A 17234-nucleotide genomic window follows, 5' to 3' on the forward strand; every position below is an offset into this window, starting at 1 on the left:
GCTATCAGTAGAGTAATTAAAAGGCTCTAAAAAACTATTAATAATTGTTAATTAAAATTTGCATTTGTAAAATATTAAGAGGCCTTTCATTTGACATTACGAACAAGATTGTGTTGTTTGCCGAAAGGAACCCTCTATGAAATATATGACTTTCATATATTTTATATATAAAGTGTTGGATAATTATATATGCATAAAGATGAAGGACATGTCTGCAGTGTTTAAGAGATTTTTATCAGTCTTTTATCAGGGCCATTGAGAGTGTGGAGAAGCAGAACAGGAAAATAACATTCATGCTCCTCAAAGACACACAAAATGGGTCAGAACATGTATAGATCCACTGTTTTCTGGGTTGCAATTCCCTATGTGTTTCTATGGCAACATATAGCACAAAGTACTACTATGCAGCAACTATGCAGCAGGTTTCAATCACAAAGGATATGACTGTCAAGTTTAGTTATTAAAGGGAGATATTTTTGTTTTACCAGCACCATGTCCTTTAACTAACAAATCATGATTTAAATTGACTTTGTTATTCATCATACCTATATTTTTCCAAATATTATGAAAAAAAATGTAACAGTTGAGCTTAAGTGAGATAGATAATTTATAAATGTGTAATGATTACTGGTAGAAGGATATTATATCAGTGCTATAATAACCTTAATTAAACATATGTCAAGAACTGATGTTAAAGGGAGTTATATTTTATCTTAAGCTGAAGGTACACAGACAGCTACATTTTCCACCTTCTTACACACAGGGTGTTTAGCTTGTGCATTAGCTACATGTTTCATGCATGTGTGTAACAAGCCGCGTTGATGTTCGAGTGAGGAACCCCTGTACGGAGTTGGGGAGCCGAGGCAGGAGAGTTTTCTGACGAATCCAAAACGTTAGGCAGAGACGTGGTCGAGGGCGAATTCTGGGTTCGATACCAAAGGTTATCCAAATGGAGAGAGGCAGACAAATCCAAAGTGCTAGACAAGTTCGAGGTCAGGAGGTCGAGGCCAGAAGATGAGATCCGGGTTCGAGTATCCAATAAAGGCGAGAGGAAGTAAATAATGTGGGGCAAGAGGTTCCGAAAAGCTAACAATACCGAGCGCTGTTCCGTGAAAATCAGAAGGCTTCAGTTAACAAGTGAGGTGTTCAGATTGGATGATGGGATAGACCGGCTGTGTTTGCGGAGATTTCCATCAGGTGCTTAACTGGGACGAGGCTGTTTGTGAGGAGGGTTCCGATTAGCGGTGGATGTGACAATGTGGTTGTACCTTTGAACTATTTCCTAGATTCCCTATTGACAAGGGATAGGCTTATACAGTATACTGTAACTTGTAAGTGACAGAGAACCTTTGCAGATTTACAAGTTAATATATTTGGATGCAGCTCTAAAAGTGTCCAATTTAAAAGGTACTGTTCAGTATGTTGAAAGCTGAACTTTCACAGTTTTGAAAACTGTAGCGCAAAGACCATATGGTGTCACTGTATAAGATTCTTTTCCCTCTACTGCACAATTATTTCTTGTATTTGATCTTTAGCCTTTCCGGAGATCATAATATACTTTACCTTATGCAAAGTCTTGATTTTGACAGAATGGTATCACATGTATGAAATTATGTTATTATGCGGTAGATGGTTCAAATGAGAACTTTTATGACAAGAATCATTCTTGGCATTACAGTAGTGAGAGCAGAGAAGTTTTCATGACAGACAGCATTTTTCTGTTATAGTCTACTACTTTTTTTTATTTCCTCCTTCTTATTGTGAGATTATTAGAAAAATGTCTTTGGTCTTCCACATATTGTAGTCTTTATGTTGTACTTTGGAAGACCAAAGAAAACAATCCACTATTCCTCAGTACCTTTAAAGAATAAAATAAATATTTCTGACTTCATTCTTAAGATGTATTTAATAATTTTTGGCAGCATTTTGGATGTAAAGCAGTTCACAGTTCTTATATTTTGTAACACTGACAGTAACAGTTAAGGTTGCCAAGACAATTATTATATGGATTCAAATGTTTTCAAATTAGAACAGTCTTAATCGTAAATTACAAAAAAGACTCAACTTCATTTCCTGAAATTTCCAAGGACTAAAAATGAAGTAAACTAAAATCTTTATACATACTAGGCAATCAAATTAAAATGTGTGAGACTCAATTGTGACTAAAAGTGATTTTAGTCTGATTTTGGCCAGCTAGACTAAATTAAAAGTGTGTGATTGAAATGTGACTATACAGTACCTAATGGACTTTTTAGTTATAGAGAATAACTATATCAAAAGTTGATGACTAACTTAACACAACAATGTATAACACTGAAAGTTAAAAGTGCAGGACGGATATACTGTTCTTCATTTGCCTGGTTTTTATACCAGTTTTAACTCAGAGTTGTATCAACTTTTACGTTGATGAAAAGAAGTAAATAAATCTGAACCTGGAGTGGCTTTCTCTGGGAAGAACAATTTCCCAGTTTCCCTGCTGTGATGTTGGTGACTAGCTGTCGACGTGTAATCAGCACTGCGAACTGGGGAATGAACAGCGCTGAGGAAGTTCAATCTGAAGAAAAAGAAGATTACTCCTTGCAGAACTGGAAGTGACTCTGATTCCGGTTCTCTGATAAAACTCTGATATTGTTTCGGTACAATATTGAGTGGGATGCCTTGGAAAGTGACAGGGTATCAGCTCTTGCCTTTTGGCAGAGGCTAAATCACATGATAGGCTCCTTCTTTCACACACTTGATACACAGACTGTTTGTCAATCTTAGACGATAATGCAACATACAATCAGAGAGAGTTAATGGAGTATTTTTAATATAAAGAAGTTCAAGTTTACTGTCATTATTCTCATACACAGGTATATAGTATAACAAAATGCTATTTAGCTAGCTTTCAGACGGTAAGTAGTCCAAACAACCATACAATTGTGCAAGAAAAGAAAGAAAGAGACAACAGGCAATGTGCAAACCAACAACAGTTGTCCAAAATCATACGTCAACTGAATGAAATAAAGGATACAAAATTATTGAGAGTAAACGTGAGGTAGAGGTAGATTTCGATGTGCGTTTGAGTTTTGATAAAGAGAGAAGGCACCAGAATGGTTCAGATTGTAGGTGAGAGGGGCTGGGAGTTTAACAGTTTGATAGTGCAGGGGTAAAAACTGTCTCTAAGTCTGGTAGTCCGGGCCCAAATGCTCCGGTACCGTTTTCCAGTGGGTAGAGAGTCAAGCAGTCTGTAGCTGGGGTGTGTGGGGTCTTTGATGATGCCTAGAGTGTCACGTACAGTTCTTTCCAGGCCCTATGCAGACGACACGACCCGGAAGGGAGTGAGGAAACGCTAGGAAAAAGTCATGCAGGATGGGTATGGAGACAGGGGGTGTGTCCAAGGGGTGCAGGTGTCCAGGGAGAGTGAATCCGGGTTGAACTATCCATGAGAAAATCCAAACGGGTAATCCAAGACAGAAGGTAGAGTCCAAGGCCAGGGGATCCATCCAGGGAATAAAACCATGAACCGGGTCGGGACCGGCGGGGCAGGGAATCAGGAACAGAAGGTTAAAAACATAACGAAGCCAGACGCAGCAGGACCCCGGCCTCTCACGAAGCGGAATTCAATCAGGAAACCTAGAGTGACGTCTGGGTCTGGCTTTTAAGGGGGAACGGAAATAGGAAACAGGTGCAGGTAATGGGGCAGAACAAGGAAGGGCTGGAGCACCCTTAAGAGGAGGAGTAGCGATCGTGACATAGGGCTTATAAAGAAGCTGCACATGTGCAGAGTGATTTTTGTACAGTAGGTATTGTACTGTAGGTTTCTGCTCCGATATACAATTCTGAAAAAGCTTGCAAACTGTGGGCAAGAAAAACTAATTTATTATTTATTTTTCACTTAAACACAGCTGCAAAGTTTAAGTAAGGGAGTGATAAGGCAGCTGGGAAACAGGAATGACAAATGACTTCCGGAGTGCAACAAAAGCTCTCATTTTATGAACGATGAACATTCTGCACACTTCATGTCTCTTTAATTCTTACAGGGTTTTATAGTCATGACTGACAGTTCAAGCGGAGCAAGGGTGTGGATTTTTATTCTCTCTTTCGTTTTCATGCTGCCTTCATCACACACTATGTGTTTTGATAGCAAATGCAGTGTGTGATTCATGTATGCCCTTTGATCCCTTCAAGAAGAATGCTTAAAAACTTTAAATCATACTCAAACTTCAGATGAGACTGTTACAGTGTTGTCTCTTCCCAGAAGCTTTTGAACTCCCATAACATGCGAACAATGGACTATACAATGTGGCTGCTTGGAGATGTACAATAAGTGAGATGACAGTTATTACCCAAGGTCTAAACTGATCTCAACTTGTGCCAGATTTAATGAACTACTTGTTTCTATTGTTATAATAATAATTAATAATTGCTTGCACTTTTATAGCGCTTTTCTGGACACTCCACTCAAAGCACTTTACAGGTAATGGGGACTCCCCTCCACCACCACCAGGGTGCAGCCCCATGATGATGCGACGGCAGCCATAGTGCGCCAGAACGCTCACCACACACCAGCTATTAGTGGGGAGGAGAGCAGAGTAATGAAGCCATTTCATAGAGGGGGATTATTAGGAGGCCATGATTGTTAGTTTAGTAATCAATATGCTGTCTTCTCCAGTATTAAAGGGTTAATGTGGATAACTGCAGGATTTTCATGCAGGTAGCAAATCATATATAAGCACAATACATTGTATTTCTCAACACTGAGCTAGAAAAGGCTGCTTTAGAAAAAGACAAGGTGTTTATGCCTGACACATCATCTCATCTTCTAGACAATGCAGAGAGACAGTAAGTAGATGGCAAAATAACATAAAGTGTTAAAAATTTAGACTTTAAATTAAGAAATATTATGTTGTAATTTAGAACGTGTCACACATTTTGGGTGTTGAACTACCCAGCTGAATGGAATGTGTTGCAATGACAGGATTTTAGTCTTGAAGAGAGAAGACAAAGAGGTGTTATGACATACATATTCAAAATCCTAAAAGGCATTGACAAAGCCAACCCTCTTTACCCAAACATTGGTGGGAGTATGGAGCAAGCCATATGATTGAAGCTGATACCCTGTCTTCTGCTATGAAATGGCTGAATGAGATCCTAGGATCAATTATCTACTGACTACCAAATGGCATTCAAATGAAATGAAATAATTTGCCAATAATTATTTATTGTTATAGATATAAGCCAAGATATGAAAAAAAAACACAACCTCACACATGAGAGAATGAGGAATTGCAGACAGACTCCTTCAACCCACCCATCTTTAAACCACTGTCCTGGAGGTCTTAGTGTAGATTGGAGGAGCGAAGATTCCCTCACTGCTAGCACCACAAGCCAGTAAGATTGTGGAATTTGCTAAGATCCAGAAGAGCCAAGACTGACTATTCCCACCCTAGCCTCAAAGTACAGTATAATGACCTGTAGACGTTTTTAGTATGGAAAGACACTGGTTCACCCTGAGTTTATACTAATGTGTAGGTAGCATGCCTAGCTTGTCTTGTTCTAAATAGTGGTAGACCGTCTGTAGTTTCTGGAAATTCGAATAACTTCTTGCTACATTATTGAGTATTGTGTTCACTTCCCGTTTTGAGCAAAACAGAGCTTGTCACATTCTGTCCTCCTCGCAATTTGTACAGGACAGAAGATTTTGAGGAGCTCTGTACTTCATAATAGTCATTATCTGCATCACAATTGTGAGGATCTGTGTTGCTGGCTGAGTAAGACAGACCCATGATTTGTAGAAGGATTGCTGCTCAGCAGCTATTTTTCCTCATCTCCTCTGTACTCATCTGGGACATTCTCTTCTCATCAACACAAGCGGAACATTGTGTGGTAATCTCTAAAACAGGGAGGGAGACGTAATGTGCTATTGTGATTTAAAAGACTATTTTGATTGGTGTGTACACAACACTAGTTGTAGCAGCTGGAGCAATTGTTATACTATCATTCATTTGTCATGTTATGTATTGTCTGATCTGGTGACTGACAGAAATATAAAAGAACTAACATATTAGAAACAAAATATTTAATCGTCTGAAAGTAGTGTTTAATGTACCTAATGATAACATCTACAGTACAACACCTCGAAAATATTGCTCATTATTAAGTGTGTTATTACTAGTAGTGGGTTTTACTTATTTATAATCAAAGATGCTTAAGAGAATACAGTGATCTCAGGCCCTTATGAGATAAAAGTTTCTCACTGATGTCAAGATATTTTTGGACTGTACTGAGTTACATAAACAAAACCTGGGAACAGCTTATCTGTCTTGTTTTAGCTGTCCAGTTCCTTTTTCTGTTTCTGAATAGAAGCACTCTTAATCTCTTAAAAAATACATCTTCTGAGGTATAGGTATTTGTGTATTCCACTGCTGTTTTCATGTGTGTCATTTAGAATACAGTACCACTTGATATTTTTGGAAATCTCTCATTCTTTTACTTTAAGTTCTGGGAATTAATGGTGGCCCATGTTGATAAATTCAGAAACTGGTTTCGCATGATGGAGTGAATCGCATGAGAGGAGCAGAATCTGGGTTAGGTAATGTAAAAAAAATAGAAAACCCTCAAGGCTCATTGCAGGTCTACCTTAGGCAGAAACTACAATAAAATCTCAATCAACCTTTATACCACCTCTGCTGTCACTGAAAATTCAGATTGTCAACGTGGGAATGCATATCATCTTACATAAAAAATCACACATAAAAACAAAACATGTTAATACAGTATGTACATTTGTAAACACTTCAGTAAGTTATGTACTCACCATGTCCATCTGAGCCACATTCTGGCATTCATAGTGATGGTTGTGCAGCAATGTGCCTGATCACACATACTGTAGTGAAGGCTGGGGATGTATAGAGTCATGAGAAAGAGTGTGACTGGAATGGAGGAGCGGTTTTGGAGAAGCTTCAACATGGGTGTTTTTTGCCTCTAAGAGAGACTCAATGACCTGAAATTTTCATAATTTTCAACAAATGTTGGAAAAGAGTTTTGATAAATGAAATGTATAACCACAGTCCCTGATGATTAATTGTTTTGGGTCTTCACATTTTCCTCTCTGCCATTGTGGTCTTTCTTCAGGAGGTATAGAAACATTTTCAGATATTTCTTCTTCTTGCAAGATTTGGTATCCATGATCTTCCTCCTAACCTCCAACCACCACCACATCCTTAACACTAATTTGTTCAAGCTCAAATCCTTTGAAATCAAGGGTAGGCTCTGTGTCTGTTAGTAGTTTTTGTCCAGTCTTATTAAAGCGTCTTGGTCTCTAATTTAAAGCATGGTTCACATGCTGAATTGGGGGGGTGGTACTGTACAGTATGTGACGGCAATGTATTGCAGTTCAGTTTTTTTATTGTCCCTGTTGCAAAGTTTCTCTAAGTGGGTTGAGTGGGGATTTCACTTGAATTGACATTGTCTTGATGTCCTTGGGGGGGGGTCCCAACACCTTGACCTGAAGTATCTGAACCTCAGTTTCAAAGTGGTGAAGGAACCCTTCCAAAGAGCTGTGCTATTTGAAGCAATCATTCAATGAGTTGTAATAATACATCAGTAGCTTATGCATATGCCTCAGAGAAATGTCCTTACTTCTCTTCTAAAGCTAGTTAGGAGGCACTGAGAGCTCATGTTTAAATGCCTGAGTATTTTTGGGAAGAGATATGGATCATAGCCCTGTTTTGTCAGCATTGTAGATCTGGCTTAGACTACTTATGAGCTAGCTCTTTGAGCATTCATTTGCTGGAATGGCTGTATACTTTCCACATCAGCAAACCTTTTGGTTTCTGTTTCAGTGGCTATTACTCAACACCACAGTCATCTACTACTTGGGGCAAAACTAGGTGCTTTTAAATGCATGGCTAGTCAAACGTGGCAACCTGAATCTAGTAACAGCCTCTTGGTCAATGCTGAACAGGACGTCTTGTCCTCAACATTGAGTTTCAAAGGAAATTTCTTCATGCTATGTTTGCTTATTTTCAAATTTGTGTCTGTTGTTACATCAATACTATACTCTGTATATAGAGTATATTCTGTACTATACTCTGCAACATTAGCAACTGAAATCTGACCCCAGGTTGACATCTTGGAGGATTCTGGAAAATTGCTTCACCACTGTGTTGCTCACAACTTGGAGCTGCATACATCCTTCACACACCCCCTATGTGAGCAGCATTTGGTCAGTAAATCAAATAATCAAGCATTGGTTGAATGATGTTTTACTGTACACAGTTCAGACTACCAAGAGACAATTACATTTTTGTTATTGAAATAAAGGTAAAGAGAAATACCAACATCCAGGATATAATAGGGACAACACTAACTGATCTAGACAAGATTAAAATATGGGAAGATGCATTGCAAATGAAATTTAACATAAATATAAATGTAATGTTTTGCATAACTATAAGAATACAAGGCATAAATCTACCACAGCTGGCACAGGATAAGAAGGAATATGATGGGAAAAGGATTTAGGCATTGCAGTAGATTTATCACTGTCACCGTTGAGGCAATGCACAGAATCAGTAAAAAAGGCAAATAGAATGTCTGAGTACATAGCAAAGGGCCACAGTAGTAGTCAAAAGCAGTTATGTTGAACCTGTACAATACTCTAGCTAAACCTGCCTAGAATGCTACACAAATATTGGTCTTCATGCCCTAAATAATACAGACGTCTTAGAGACAGTCCAAAGAAGAGCAACCAGATTTGTACCAGGATTTAAGGGATTAAGTTATGGGCACAGATTGAAAGAATTTAAATCTTTTAAGTTTAGGCACAAGACAATTCAGAGGAGATTTGATCAAGGGTTTAAAGAGAATAAAAAAGACTCGCTCTTTCAGTTACTCTAAGTTAAGATCAGCATGTACAGTGGTCTGTGAGGACATAACTAGAAACTTGTCCAAAGGTAAGTATGATACTGATGCTAGAAAAACTTGTTTATACAGAGAATTATCAGTGCTGACACAATGTTTATAAATGAGAGGTGGCAATTCAACCATCCTAGAAACTTACAAATCCAAGCTTGATGCTGTGACCTGGGATGTTTGGTAAGGTCTATTCCTGTCACAAAGATTTGTTTTACACTCTTATGTTATGCTGTGGTGTTCTTGTCTGTTATTTTGCACATCTCACTACACTAGCACACCTAATGTCTGTGTCATTGATTCACCATGTGTGGATGTTAGCACATACAATAGTAATTAACCATCAAGAGTGCAACAGACCTGATGGTCAATGTACAATATTCCTTCTTGCTTGGAATCGATAACAGAAAACATCATTGTAGACAAGAAATACATAAAACATACAATGTAGAAAACGTATCACATGGCATAGTCGGTGGAGTAGTCATAACATTTTATGCATGAAATGGATTTGCAATGCCGCACCGTGAGCCGGATGCTGTCGGTGTTATGGACCCAAGAGCTAGGGCGTCACAGCCAAGGAATGACTGGCTCACTGCGGCTCACTTCGGATGCTAGACAAACTGTCCAGGGGTATCTGTGGCATGGCTCCAAGACCATGGGCTGCGTGGGGTGTCAGACTCCACAGGTTCGGTCTAGATTCCCTCAGCCGGGAGGAAGGCTTGCATGGGGTAACGGACGGTCTGCTGGAATCGGCCGGGAGGCAGGTGGGCTGGGCCCGGAATGCAGGAAATGAGTTATGGGAAAGCAACCGCAGAAGAGGGACAGCCAACAGAGTCTGGAGACGTGCAGGGTTGAAGGGTCCAACCTTCATGGCTGGGCAGGATGCTTCAAATCAAGGAGGTCACTCAAAAGGCGTAACGACTGCTCGGTTGAGTGCACGCTCGTTGGAGAGGCCAGGCCTGCATGCACCGTCAGAGCGAACTCAGGAGATGCGTCTGAGATCAGTCCTAGGGAATAATCGTCTGCTGAGGTACAGATCCAAAGCTGGTCCACTCCTTGGTCCTCGCTGGACAGCAAAGCCACAGGCAGTGCTCCCAGACAGAGCGCAAAAGAACTGGACATCAGGAACAGGGAGAGCTCCACTGGGACACTGCAAGGTGGCTCAGGAGGTGAAGTGTTGCCGGATTGCCGTGGAGAGACAGAGCAGTGTTTGAATACCCCAGAGCACCTGCTGCTGTGAGACTTCCTTCACTACAGCCAGGTTGCTCCGCGTCCCCTGTCTCCCCTCCGATCAGGGCAGAGCGGAGACATGGCCACCAGCCACTGCAACCGCAACACACCCAGCGAAGGTGCATCGGTGAGGCCCTAGCAATGCCCTGCTGTGTGGAAGTGGAGCAAGTGTAAAAACTGGCCTTCAAAGTACCAATTATACAAAACATGTCGTAACTGTCTCAAAGTCAAAGTTGAATCAGCTTTTGAATTTCTTTTGAAGTGCTTGTAAATAGAAAAGGCAAAATGGCAGAAGTGTCTGGTCTTATCTACCCCTGCTTCGTTAACTGTGATGTTTTTGGGCAGCACAGTGGCATATAGTGTCTTATAACCAGTAGACATACTGTATCACCCTGCAACTCTCAACTGGCCACCCCTAAAGCTTAGCAAGTGTGGTACCTGGTTAGGAGACCTGCTGGAAAAAACTAAGGTTGTAGCTGGAAGAGGTGTTAGCGGGGCCAGAAGGGGGCGCTCACATCGCGGCCTGTGTGGATTCTACTGTCCCAGTATAGTGATAGGGACACTATACTGTAAAAAGGCGCCTGTAAAAAGGCATCTTCGGATGAGATGTCCCGACTCTCTGTGGTCATTTAAAATCCCAGGGCGTTTCTTGAATAGAGTAGGAGTGACACTCCAGCATCTTGGCCAAATTTCCCATTGGCCTTTACCAATCATGGCCTCCTAGTAATCCCCATCTATGAACTGGCTTCATCACTCTGTTCTCCTCCCCACTAATAGCTGGTGTGTGGTGAGTGTTCTGGTGCACTATGGCTGCTGTCACATCATCCAGGTGGGGCTACACATTAGTGGTGGTGGGGAGGAGTCTCCATTACCTGTAAAGCGTTTTGAGTGGAGTGTTATATAATTGGTTATATAAGTTTAAGCAATTATTTTTATTTATTATTATATTAAGGTTAGTGCAGCTACCTCCCAGCTCTTTGATTCTGGGCTCATAGGCTGCAGCAACCCCTGGGTTGATGGGTACTCTAGTCTTTCTAAAAACATATACCATGAAAGATGTTACATGCAATTAAGATTATAATGTTAACTGAAACCTCTGTGCTAATGAGTGTGTCCCTACCCTGCAATGGACTGGAATCCTATCCAAGGTGCTGTCCTGTCTTGAGCCCTACGTTGGCAGTATCCCTGCAATACTTGCCAAGAATAAGTAGCTTTCTGATTATAGGTCAATGGGTGTACTATGCTTGCTAACATCCAACAGCCTGATTATTACACATCACCTTCTGTGAAGATGTTTAATTCATGATTAAACTAAAAACAATTTGGGATGTGAGTTATTTTTCTCCAAGGGCTCATTTCACCAAATGTGGCTTTGCAAGGTAAACCAAAAGTACGTTGTTTAATGCATATTAATAGAAAAAAGAAATCAATCTTTAATATATCAAACAATTCCAATCAAAAACCAGTTCCTTCTTGTTATTTTTGAAAGGGCAGGAACAAATTTATACAAAGACCCCTGATATTTTGTTTTCCATATTTGTAAATTTTTGTATTACAGGTCTGAAAGTGACTTACAAAGCAATACCGTGAGGAATTCATAGGATAACTAGACTTAAATAAATTCTAAAAGATGCAGTCAATTTTATAAGTCCTTGACTTGGTGAAATGCCTGCAGTAGACCTGGAATGAGTCCAGGTTTTAACAGAATTAATCACCAACACAAGATTGAGGCCCGACAATAATAATTTAAAATCCTTCAGTTGAGAAGAAATAAATAGCTAAGCCTTGACTGTTAAACAGCAGCAATTTTAAAATTTACAGAATTAATAACAATGCAATAAGAATTAATAAAAATCAAATGCCGTGGTTCATACTTCTTAAAGTGAATTCTCCTGTTTTGATTTGGCATGACACATTTACATTGCACTGCTGAAATGCTTATAAATTCCCAACCACTGCCCCCATTTTTAATATAGCGAGAATAGTAATACCACTTGCTCCTGAGGTGGATACATCCCGATTTCTTTAAAGGTTCTGAATTATTTTTATAGAATTTCCTGTACATAACACCTCTCAAATGTTGTCTGCGGCTTAATCAAATATCACTACAATCAAAGTTCATCTCAAAGAATCTCAAAGAAATCCTTACATTTTAAATTTAATTAAATTTAAATTTAATTTAATTAAGCTACATATCATATTCCTCAGAAATCAGTAGTCATACTTTTAGCCACACTAAGTGTAGGTAAGCCTGCTTTACCATACCATATGTACTGTACTATGGTAACATATGCCATATATTTCACCATACCACTGTACCATACAGTATGTACACTCACAGGCCAGAATATTCGTACCACTTAGTCACATGAATAGACTATTCAATCCTATTGAAAACTGGTGGAACCAAGGGAACATGCAGTTCAATCAATACAATCCGTCACCTCACTAGGGTTAGAGATTGAATAGAAAGAACTGAACGGGTCACCTTGTGGAATACATTTTTGTCCAGTTGGAGCTGTTTTTTGCCACCTGCAGGAGCCTGATAATAAGATAAGATAAGATCACTTTATTGGCCATATACAGTTTCTTGCATAAGGAATTTGTCTTTTTCACATACCCCAGCTTGCTCTCCATGAGACACACAGACAGAGAGGCGGAGAGAAGCTTGGGGTCAGAGCGCAGGGTCAGCCATTGTACAGCACCCCTGGAGCAGTTGGGGTTAAGGGCCTTGCTCAGGAGCCCAACAGAGTAGGATTCCTTTGCCGGCTGTGGGATTTAAACCGGCAACCTTCCAGCCACAGGCACAGATCCTTAATACAGGGGATATTTTAAACTTCACAGTTCGTGGAGATCTCTTTTTCCTTAGTAAGACCTCCTCACAAAAATATTTCTTCTATAAGAGACAGATCACAGGATTACCTTAATAGTCCTACAATTATCTCCAAATCAAAGCATGATACAGTGGCAAACCCATTTTGCTGAATCTATCATGTGTAATGTTTTTATTCTGCTAGGAACCAACAAAGTCTAAATAACTAAAATGTAGTCGTAATCACATTAAATTATAAACCTTTGCATGCACCAGAATATAATTACCAAGTGAAGGAACATTCCACAATGTTTAATTCATATTAATACATCATTAAATTGATCAGCAGAAATATTAAATTCTTTTTTGTTGTGTTTTCTGAAAATAGAATTTGGATAGCATTTTTGACAGAGGAATTCGTAATTTTTAAGGGAGGCTATATAGATCCCATACTGTTCGACATCTGGATTACTTCCTGTATATGACTGACTCTTTGTATTGCGCACATTGATGAATCATCGCGGCCTTTAAAAAGCATTAACTTGTTTTCAAATGTAATTATGAAATTGCTGTTTTACTGGAAACCTGTTTGCTTTTCACTCAAAAGTGGGTTTTTAAAAATAATTTAAATGTGATTGAGGTGTTTTGGAAATTTATTACAGAGTATTAATTAACATAAACAATTTGTTTTAGAGAGCTATTATCACAGTTGCTGTGTTGTTCTTCCTGCTCATCACACAATAAATAACACCAGTTGAAAGAAAGTAATTAAGTGGTCTTTTAGAGAGAGTGATTTTGAGATGTCAGTGAATTGGAGTCTGTAAAAATTAATGAAAAAAAAAATCTACAGATGTTTGTCCTTGTGAAAATTACAACTGTGTATGCAGTTATTGGCTCCATTTATATGAAGCAAAAGTAATTCACTAGTAAACATCCATTCAAGAAATATCCATCAGAAAACTGCTAATTCCTAGTAAGGCTTTTCTTAGGAGCATAAGACACAAATACTACACCCTGGATTGGATACTAGTACAGTACATCTTGGTTACACACAAATAAACAAAAAGCAAAAGCAGAAAGTGACCATTTTAAGACTGCAGTTGACTTTGTCAGTGTGTCTTTAGATGGTTGGAGCAAAATGGAGTACCCAGAGAAAATCCCTGCAGAGACCATACAAACTCCACACAGAATGCTTACCCCTTTGAAACTGAAGCAGGACCCAAGAGCTACAAATCAGACGTGTCATGTCTAAACACACAGCTAGTCTAGTACAGCAATGTGTGTTAAAACATTTTTGAATTTTCAGAAACAAGTATTGACAACCCCAGCCTCAAAAACTGTTAAGCACTAATTTAACTGTAAATATTGCCTGAAGCATTCTTATTTTAGAGGGATATCAGTTCTACAGTAAATGTATTGAACATTAGCTCTTGATGAAGGCATCTTGATTCTAAACTTAAATACATCTTCAAACAATTATTGCACCTATGCCTCTTAATCTAATTGTTTTACTACAGATTTAAATATAGTACTGGTTGCTAAGATGCACAAGTGTTCAAAAGTTGGGGAATAGAAATCATTATCAAACAAATAGAATTTAACAAACACTATTAATTATTCTTGAACAGAATAATAATATCTTTGAAGGTGGAGGATGTAAATGTCTGATTATGAATTTGTCAGTAATGATGCCTCCTACGTTTCTTGAATGTTATCATTCTCTTAGGTGGTAGTTAAGATGCTGTGCCTAAACATATAGTTTCAATATGTTCAACTCAAGCACAGCTCTGCCTGTTTAGGATTTTTGAGGCATTTTATATAAAATCACTGAACATCCGCATTATAGCTCTGCTGATTTTAGCTCAAGCTTTTCCCTCCCCATCTGTGTGCCTGTGTGGGGTATGTGAAAAGACAAATTCCTAATGCAAGAATTTGAAGATGATTTATAAAGTGATCACATCACTTAAGCTGAGGGTAGGAAAACTTTTTTAACCTTGAAGGGTCCGTAATGGGTAATTGTGTAAATACCTTATATAAGTATTGAAACACAAACCAAAATCCACTGTAATTCTCAGTGTTACACACTGAAAATTGCAGTTAATTGAGACATTTTAACATTTTTTCAAATTTCGGCCAGTATCTAAGCAGTGTTTCATTATTTCATCATTGTTGCTACCCACATGAGGTAAAAATTAGTGTGGTTGCAGTGTGGAGCTACGTATAATAAACAAGGAATCCTGCACAATGAGAAACCAAAACCTTTTTAAGCTCTAGTCCACACTATCCCAAGAGAATTCTCTGTTTCTCTGCCAGAGTCTGAGATTCTCTGCTTGAGACTGGAATTTATAAAAAAAAAATCAATCCTTCAGAAAACATTCCTGAAAACCCAACCTCAATCCTATTCTGGACATTCGTCCTGGAAGCTTAACCGTTTTTTCCCCCCCATTATCTCTTCTTCGTAACTTTCAAAGAGTTTAGTTGGGTGAACATGCAGTACTGACTAATATCAAGTCAAATTTAAAAACAATAATTATAAATTGAAATTGCGAAGAGGCTTTGTGTTTTTTCTCACAAGGGAGCTTTGTGAAGCTTTGGTTTGTCTACCGCATCTACATTACCACAAATATTGCTTTATTTAGCAAATGTCCTTACAAAGAAATACACCTTTCGGTGAATTTTGAGAAAAATATTCTCATATGTATTATGAACCCATCAACAGTGTAATTTATGTTTTTCTCCTCTTTTTGACTGGTGTACGAAATTATACTGCTGTTTGCTAGATAATGCAAAATATTTGTTTAAAATCAAAAGTTTTAATAGAAATTAACTATTTTACTATGGTGAAAGCAAACCATTGCTATGTTCTCTCATTGATCACGTTTTCATTGTTTAGCAAACCCAAAGTTTCGAATTTTTTCTCATGATTATTTTTTTTATTTACAACGTTCAGCTCAGTTATGTTTCTTCTTTATTAATTTAACCTTTATATCAATTAATAAGCCACATCGGAGACCAACTTTAAACACGAAAATTTGTTTTTTATTCATCTGTGTCTCAAACGAAGGTTGTTTTCCCATTAAAGATGTGCTTCTTTTCGACCTGCTTAACTCCGCATTTCATTACACGCCAGCAATTCTTGTCTGCTGTAATTGTAATAGAATTGGACGTTTATGAGAATTTCCCGCTTCACACTTCCAGATGCCGCATGTGACACTCTTAGGTATTATAGCTGAGAAACCAAAACGTCCTGTGCCCGCGGTACATCGTACGAGATAAAGCTTTCTGAACTAGTTTCTAAAATTATTTTCTAGTGCTTCATTATATTCCAGTAACAGTAAACATTTGCTACATCTCAAGTGAACTCTGGAACACAATTTTAAACAAAATTACGCCCCCTTCCTATTTTATCATCTGTCTCGTCACGCTTCTATAACACGTTTCTGATTTTTAGGCAATTTGTCTCTAAGTGTCAGATTTAAGTAACGGTTATTTTCTCTTTGTGGCTGAGCATTTGCGCTGGAAGTATAGCTCTGCACACCAATTAACGTGATATAAGGCTGAAAAGCAGGAAAACTTTTTTAAAAAGCAGCAGCGCAATTCTTTCAAAAGTGGATGGGGTGGAAAAGGAGAAGGGGGGCGTCTGTTGGCAAGGCAGGCAGCTGCTTAACCACCTATATGCTAACAAGCCTTGCTGCCAGGTTCCTGAGGGGTCCTAACTGGGAAAAATTAAAACCAAACCTCAGATGCGTGTGTCTCAGCTTGCGGAATTCTAGTTTTCCAGTTAGTCCCGAGAACGGACAGGAAATGACCCCTCTCCAAAGTGCTTCTCTTAAAACAAACAGTACAGCCTGAAGCTATCCGGTCTCTCTGTCTGTTCCTCCCTCTCCTGCTGTAGTGCAGCGGGGCTGCTCAGCAGTTCTCAACGTGCGCCGTGTGTCTGCTGCTAGGATTGGATACTGGGTAGCTGGCAGTGTATACAGAGCATCGCAGTCCATGTGCTCTGTATGGATGTTGATGTTGCGCTGTGTAGCTTGAACCTCGGCGAGCAGGCAAGATGTCCAGCACACCTCATGATCCTTTCTACTCCTCTCCTTTTGGACCTTTTTACAGGAGACACACGCCATACATGGTACAGCCAGAGTATCGGATCTACGAGATGAACAAACGGCTTCAGTCTCGGACTGAGGTGAGTCCTTCGCAAAAGCTGCTTTGATGTTTATCAAGTGTTGAATGCGTCTTATTTGTGTGTGTGTGTAGCTGCTGGAAGGGAGGGGGGTAAGGGATTTTTTTT

At 39.1% G+C, this 17234-nt stretch overlaps 1 protein-coding gene across 7 annotated transcripts in view; it reads left to right on the forward strand.

Moving 5' to 3' along the window:
- ldb2a (LIM domain binding 2a) overlaps nt 1-17234 on the forward strand; it is a 214467-nt gene that overhangs the window by 75822 nt on the left and 121411 nt on the right. For 2 of the 7 annotated variants that reach the window (XM_088636804.1, XM_088636840.1), the window contains exon 1: nt 16694-17129. In XM_088636804.1, the coding sequence (XP_088492930.1) occupies nt 16998-17129 (132 nt within the window). In that variant the 5' untranslated portion in view covers nt 16694-16997. Of the gene's footprint in view, nt 1-16687; nt 17130-17234 lie in introns of those variants that run through there. The other 5 variants (XM_088636824.1, XM_088636850.1, XM_088636833.1 and 2 more) reach the window with 4 other exon arrangements.

Source organism: Lepisosteus platostomus, chromosome 1 (assembly GCF_059453375.1).
Source record: "Lepisosteus platostomus isolate fLepPlt1 chromosome 1, fLepPlt1.hap1, whole genome shotgun sequence".
NCBI lineage: Eukaryota > Metazoa > Chordata > Actinopteri > Semionotiformes > Lepisosteidae > Lepisosteus > Lepisosteus platostomus.